At 54.8% G+C, this 7299-nt stretch overlaps 1 protein-coding gene across 1 annotated transcript; it reads left to right on the forward strand.

Moving 5' to 3' along the window:
• The first annotated feature begins 3502 nt into the window (after positions 1–3502).
• On the forward strand, positions 3503–6601 carry PROX2 (prospero homeobox 2). The gene is given in 4 exon segments (XM_050335657.1): positions 3503–4903; positions 5571–5672; positions 6033–6314; positions 6416–6601. Coding segments are annotated over 4 exon segments (1971 nt in total).
• The last annotated feature ends 698 nt before the right edge of the window (positions 6602–7299 follow it).

The raw sequence follows: 7299 nt of genomic DNA on the forward strand, positions 1-7299 counted from the left end.
GGAGAAAACCAATGAACCTATTTGCAGAATCTGAGAATTAGCCTGGGATAGTTATACAGTGCTGTCTTGCAGCCAGGCATCTCTCAAGGAGCCAAGTCTGGGTTATGCACATGTCCTTAATTTATCCATTGCTTAATAATATATGAATGGTAAACTGCAACCTTCAAAATATGGGATCATTTCCAAAGGAAAGAGATTGAATAAAAATCAACAGGGGATAGTCCCTGAGGCTTTGAGGATGTGCTGACTGCTTTAATAAAAGGCAACTGAACTAGAAAGGCTCTCTGTCAGGGATTTCCCTGTGATGTTTTTTGAACACCTGATGTCAACTGCTTTTAACCACAGCCTCTTGCCTATCCAGTAAATACCCTAAACATTACCACGCTCAGTAAGCATGTGAAGGCAGCTGAAGCCCCAGGAGTGACACACGTGGCTCAGCTTTTGTCCACCCACCTGCAGCTCCTGCATGAAGTTAAGCACCTGACAACCACACGTGCCCCTGGGGCAGGTAGTTTGTCTTGGGGCTGGTGTTGGGGCATGCCCAGCCAGGAGGGATACCAGCTCTGCAGGCTGTGGCACTGTCCCTAAAGCACCCTGTGACAACGGACCCTGTATTGCTGCTCTTCCTGTGTTGTCCCATTTCCTGGCCATGTCCTACACTGCAGACCTCCAGTTCAGCCAAAGCGCATTTGTGTACCCATGGTGGGGGATGCTGGAAATGCCTGGGCGCTTTCCATGGGAGATGGGTAGCACCTGGGCTCCAGGCTGGCTCCTTCCTTGCCTGTGGCACTGCTTGTCAGTCTGTGTATCTGCACCGTCTCACCAACGGTTCACCATCCTGGGTCTGGGATGGGGTTTCCAGGCCAAATTGTAGGGGGGATTTGCTCTTCTGGCTCTCTGCCCACTTGGGCAGCCAGCAGCTCGGCAGCAGCCCTTGCCTGTCTGACTGCGGGGGCTATGAGTGTGGGAGACAGCTGAGAGGCAGGGAAGGTGGCTGGACCCTGATGCTGGACCTGACCTCCTGGATGTCCATCTGCATATTCAGAAGTCGTTCCCAGCTGGTTGGCTGCCTCCGGCCTCCCCACTCCCTCTTTAAAGGACCTGAGCGCAGTAGGAGGACGCGCTGGCTCTGCAGCATCCCACGGCCCCTGCCTGCAGGACAGTGTGGGACACTGCTCCCAGCACCCCTGGAACCGAGGTGAGTGGGGTGAAGAGGTGAGAGCCGCAAGGGTTGGGGATGGCCGGCTGAAGACAGAGGGATGCAACAGATGAGGAAGGCTCTGGGGGGATTTGCAGTGCTGGAGGGGCGGCACAGCTCTCTCACTGAGGAGCACCTGGGGAGCCCATGTGGGTTGGCTTCAGTTTTGGAGAGGGCACACTTGCCTTCTCTTCTAAGCATCTTCACTTCATTCCTCAGTCTTTTCCTTCAGGTAAGAGGAGCCTCGGCCGCTTTTTAGTGTTCTGGAAGGTGGCACTGGTGAAGGCTGGTAGTAAGAGTAGGAACCAAAGCACGTATCTGCTAAGTCAGCCAGGAAAGCGCTGCATCAGCAGGAGCAGTTTGCTTGGGGCAGCACCTCCTGGTCCCTGCGGTGCTGGGGAGGCTGTGAGGGGGAAATGAGGCCACCTACAGCGAGCTGCCACAGGCTGGGACCGCAGGCTCTGCTCCCTCTCTCCCTTCAAATCTCCAGCAGAAAGATGGTGGTGCTGAAAACCCTAAGCAAGTGGAGGGCTCCTTGCAAGCTCTGAGTTGATCTGCTTACAAGGGGTGTATTGCCCCGGGTTCCTGGGGCTGGGAAGCCTCAGCACAGGGGACAGGTAAGCTCCCTGACCTTGCCGTTGAACACACTAGAGGTGAGAAATTGTGAGCAAGTGCCAAAAGGTGTTTCTTTTAAAAACCAAGTGAGGTAGCACGACTGGCTGTCTTGTCCCTGTGCTATTGCAGAAAGGCTTAAGTGGGGGGATGGAATCTATGGCTGCAATGTGTGTTTGCTGTGTGACTTTCTTGGATGCAGCTGGCATTCTAAGAGGCAACTGCAGTCAGTGGTGAAGCTTGTTACACAAGGGCCAGGCGTGATGCTGAGAGCTGCCGGCAGCCTGCCCTTGCACTGGCCATTGATAAACTGAGCAGTTTGAAAGCCCCCACAAGAGACTGTTAGGAAAATGAAATCCTACTGGTCAAGAGGGGTGGGTAGACAACACAGGAGAGCAACAAATGGTGTCAGATAACCCAGAAAAGACTTAGTTTGTAAAGACTAGGGCTCTGGAAAAGGTAGAGCTCTCCCAGACACCTGCCCGGAATACAGAGCTGTTTGAAGAAAGGCAACCTGCTAAAAAACAGTGAGAAAGAAACCCATTTTCCACACTGCCTGGAGGACTCGCCGGAGAGCAGTCAGTCATGGGGACAGGAGACTGATGGTGTTGAAAATGATCAGACATTTCTGGGTAGCAAAAGAATCTCAGACTTTAAAGATGTCTGGAAAACACACAAGCTGTCCTATTTCAGTGGTGCAAAGCTACTGCTAATTAATGTGGATGAGGAAGAAGTATCCCACAGGAACAGTTACTGTGTAATTGCCCAGGATACGAGCTTTTACACCTTCTTTTGCAAAACTGTCTGAGCGAGGGAATGAGTGGAGGGGTGGATCCCTTAGTGGAGTCAGCATGACAATTTTAAGCCTGGGGCTGCTGGCTCAGTAGTTTTTCTCTTTCCTGATAATCCCCATTCCTTTTATTCATTGTTTTGCCAAGCACTTAGGAACCCCGTGCTGTGTTAGCCTGAACATCTCAGTGGGTCCCACTTGCAGCAGGTCACATCACACTTTTACTCTCACTATGCCCCTTTCCACCAGCCTGTTTTTGCTGGCCCAGTCCCCCAGCGCTGCCATCCATCCCCATGCCCTGGTGCCTCTGATGGTGGGTGCTGGGGGCTGGCAGAAGCCAGCAGCAACCATGCCCTGGTGTGAATGCCTTCACCAGGAATGCAGCTGCTGTTCTGTGCTCTGTCAGCACCCAGGAGCACCCAAACCCACCTTTGCCCAGGCATATGTGGCAGAGGGCTCCACCTGGTGCTCACCACCCTTGTACCTGAGTCCACAAGCTCAGAGGGGAGTTTCCTCAAATGCCTCTGGTGTGGATGCAGCTGGCAGTGTGTTGCCAGGCACATCTGGGGCCCAAACCAGGTAAAATGTACTCTGGGCACGATGAATCCCTGGCTGGTAGGTGGGAGCTGTGGCAGTGCCCAGGGCATTGCTGCTGTGATGTGACACCCAACAGCCTGCTCATAGCTTTTGCAGTGCTTGGAGGTTTCTGCCTGGGTCATTCCCTGGTGAAATAGTTTTTGCAAGGGAGCAGTGATGCTATGGAAATCTGTGAGGAAAAATATCTGGCCATGTGCATGGAGAACTGCTGTATGAGGTCCTGTTTCTTGCTCTTTCTCCACTTCCACACTGCTAGCAGGCTGAAACATCAAACAGCTGGGAAGCCTGCTAGTCTGACACTGGAAATGATCCCCAACCAGCTGAAGGTCAGCTCTCCAGTGTACAGGCAGGAAGAAGACAAAATGGATAGCAGGACTGGCTTTGAGCAGGACAGAGGCCATGCCACTTCAGGGCATGGCCAGGAGCTGAATTCGGAGCCCTGTTTCCAGACTGACTCTCTTTTGCCTTCCTCCAATGCATCCCTCATATCACAGTTCCTCAGCCATCCAATGTTTGGCAGGAGCCTGGACTCCACCATCCTTTTCCCTTCCTCTCAGGCAGTGGCCCTGCCTCAGGATGAGCATGGTGCATCTCCTGGAGAAGGAGCGCAAGCCTTGGCTTTCCCCAGAACCCGTGCCTCGGCTCCCATGCCCTGTGCTGGTGATGGGGACCAGCTCTCTAACCAGCACCTACGAGCCAAGAGGGCCAGAGTGGAGAGCATCATCCAAGGCATGAGCCTCCCACCAACCCCTCAGGCATTTGGCACCAACCTGGAGGCAGCTTTTAGGCATGAGAAGGAGAGGGGTGGTGAGATGCCCCAGGAGAACAAGAGGAAGCCAAAGATGCCCCAGCAGGGTCTGGGAGTGGCTGGACGAGTGGCCCCCATGGGTGGCAGCTCCCATGCCAAGGGCTGCCAGCAGCTGAAGGAGCAGCTCTGCTTTTTAGAGCAGCAGCTGAGGCGGCTTCAGGAAAAGTTCTACCAGGTCTGTGACTCTGGGGATGCTGCCCAAACCCAGGAAGATTCTGAGAAAGTGCAGCCACTTCCTGAAAGACCCAGAGACAGACTGGACAAGGACAGTGCCACTGTCACCAGCAACCCCTGCAAAGCACCTCTCTGGAGGAGCATCCGGGAGGTGCGTGGGCTGGAGGAGGACAAGGACAAATGTGACACAGGTGGCCTGCCCACAGCAGTGAGGGTCCTTTCACAGGCACTGAAGCATGAGCTGGCTGGGGTAACATCCCAGGTGGTGGACTCTGTCCTGAAGACTGTCTGGCCAAAGGCAGCCAGCCACCTCCAGCAGCAGCACAACAGCTGCCTGGTGCTGGGGCCAGATGCCAGGAGAGAGTATTTTGCTGGTGGGAAATGCAGAAAGCAACTTGCTAAGCCATCTCCCATGAACGCACCAGGCTCACTGGGCTTAGCCCAGGCTCAAGTCCTGTCAGGAGCTTTGGAGAAGAGCCCAGGCTCTCATGCTGGCTCCTCCAGTTCAAAGGGCATCAGAAAATCCTCTCAGATACCCAGCATGGGTTATTCACTGAGCCCAGTCACCCCTGTTCAGGACAGCCAGCTGTTGAGCCAGCTGTTGGACTACGGCCAGCACAGCCTCTGGGGCAGCAAGTCTCATGGGAGCCCATCTGCTCTGGAGAGGGGTCCTCCAGAGCCCCTCAGCTTGCACTGGGGAACCGTCAAACTGAGGTCCTCGGTTGTGAGACAGCAGCAGCACCATCCCCTGCCCCTGAGTCCTGCCAACAGGGAGAGTCTGGCACTGCTGCCGGCTGGCAGGGATGGCCACAGTGAGCTGCCAGCTGTGATGGATGGAGCACCCTTTGCCTCGACTCAGATATCCTTTGGGGGCAGCTAGAGAAGTCCCTGGGGAATGTGGTCCCCTTGTCCTATGGAGCCACAGCTTGGCAAAGCCCCTGCCAGTCTCTGCAAGGCCAGGGTCCCTAATGCTCCACAGGGGGCTAAAAGGGTGTGAGCAAGAAAGAGGTCCTAAGCCATGGAGGGTCACTGCTGGTCCTCAGGGTTGGTTAGATGCTGTAGTATAGCTGTGGGCCTAAGTCAGGAGCTCCCAAGCCTGTTCTTAGGCCATACTAGTGGTCCTATAATCCTATGCTATGAACAGGTGTCTCATGGGAATCCCTGTTCCCACTAGCCTGTACAGTGCCATGGGCATTAGCTTCTTCAGGGATGCTGAAGGGAAAATCCAGTGGCTGCCCAGCCAGGAGCTAATCCCCTGTGCCCTGCTGCCAGGCTGTGGGGAGGAGCTGTCATGGGCACTGGGTATGCGTGTGTCAGGGCTGGTGCTCAGGGACATGCTGAGCTGGGGGACTGCTGCGTGCAGGCTTTCCTTGACTCTAAGGCACATGCAGGAGGCACTGACCCCCAGCCACCTGAAGAAGGCCAAGCTGATGTTTTTCTTCACTCGCTACCCCAGCTCCACTCTGCTGAAGACCTACTTCCTTGACGTGCAGGTAAAATGGCAGTAACCTGGGCTGGTGCCTCCGTGCAGTGTGGCACTTAGCCTGCCTCACTGGGCAACCATGAGGGAGGGCTGCTCTTGTGTTTCCCTGCCTTGCTAGCAGGAGCCAGAGGACAGCACCCATTTCAGCATGGGCTGCCCTGGAGCAGGTGCTCAGGGCTATGGCAGAACTGGGTTGCCAGGTCTTCACTGTGCAATTGAGGTGTTGGGATTCAAGCACATTGGGAGTGTGTCTCCCCACTTCAGGGCAGCTGAGATCCAAATCTCAGTGGGGAGAGCACTGTGAACACCCCCATGTCATTGTCCCAGCTGGTATTTCGGCAGCCCTGAGGCAGGGTTGGGTTTGGGCCAGGCCAGAATTGTGTGGCTGGGTTCATGGGGTCTCAGGCATAGGGAGGCTCCAAGCTGACATAACCCATCCTCCTTCTCTCTCTGGCAGTTCAGCCGCTGCATCACCTCCCAGCTCATCAAGTGGTTCAGCAACTTCCGTGAGTTTTACTACATCCAGGTGGAGAAGTTTGCCCGACAGGCCCTGCTAGAGGGTGTGGTGGATGCTTGCACTCTCCAGGTCTCCCGCGACTCAGAGCTCTTCCGTGCCCTCAACATGCACTATAACAAGGGCAATGACTTTGAGGTGAGGAGGGGGAGCTGGGGGATAAGGATGGTGGGGTTTGCGGGAGCAAGGAGGAGCCAGGAATACTGTGGTGCCATGAGCTGATGGCCATCTTGCTGCAGGTGCCAGGGCGGTTCCTGGAGGTGGCCAGTGTGACGCTGCAGGAGTTCTTCAGTGCCGTCAGGGCGGGCAAGGATGCCGACCCCTCCTGGAAGAAACCCATTTACAAAATCATTTCTAAACTGGACAGCGACATCCCGGAAGGGTTCAAAGCTGCCGGCTGCTCCCAGGAACTGCTCCACAGCTGAGTCTCTGTAAAAGCAGCCCCAGGTCCTGCGTGCAGCCACCATGTGTTAAGCACCTCATGGGCACTGTGTACAACATACAGTATTCAGAGTACTCTCTCTCTGACCTGTAAGACAGCTCCTTGGGTGAGGCCTATCACTTGCCTCAGGAGCTGGGATTTTATGCTGTGTATTCTATTCCTCTGCTCAAAGCCAGTGGGGACCTGCAGAAGGAAGAGACAGGGATGAAGCCATCAGGTTGGAGCCTGGGAAATTGCCCTGCCCCAGCTCTCCCCGCGACCTTGGCTGAGTGCCTTCCTTCTCTCCTCCAGAGGGCCACAGACCAGAGCAAACAGCCCTGCTGTTTATAAAGCAGGCAGACGTCCTACTAGTGGGCAAAGTTTTCTTGGCATAGCAGACTGGCGGATGAGCTTGGTCTAACAGCATGACTCAGTTTCTGTCCAGATACAACACACCAGTGTCCAAAGAAAACAGCTGGTGAATTCTCCAGCATTTCAAGCACCCCAAGGGGATAGCTGACTCTGTCTGGGAGTGTAAAACTAGTGTTTATTGTAGCCAGCACAAATAACATTCCCCCCTGCCTCTCCTGTGCTGTTTGAAAAGACCCTGCCCCCACCCAAACAGCTGCATACTGTGGCCAAGCAGTTGAGTATGTGCTGGTTGCAGGACCAACTGCTCCTCAGCAGTGTTATCCGTGATGC

The sequence above is a fragment of the Myiozetetes cayanensis genome, unplaced genomic scaffold (genome assembly GCF_022539395.1).
Source record: "Myiozetetes cayanensis isolate MyiCay16 unplaced genomic scaffold, myiCay2020 scf6-25, whole genome shotgun sequence".
Taxonomy (NCBI): Eukaryota; Metazoa; Chordata; class Aves; order Passeriformes; family Tyrannidae; genus Myiozetetes; species Myiozetetes cayanensis.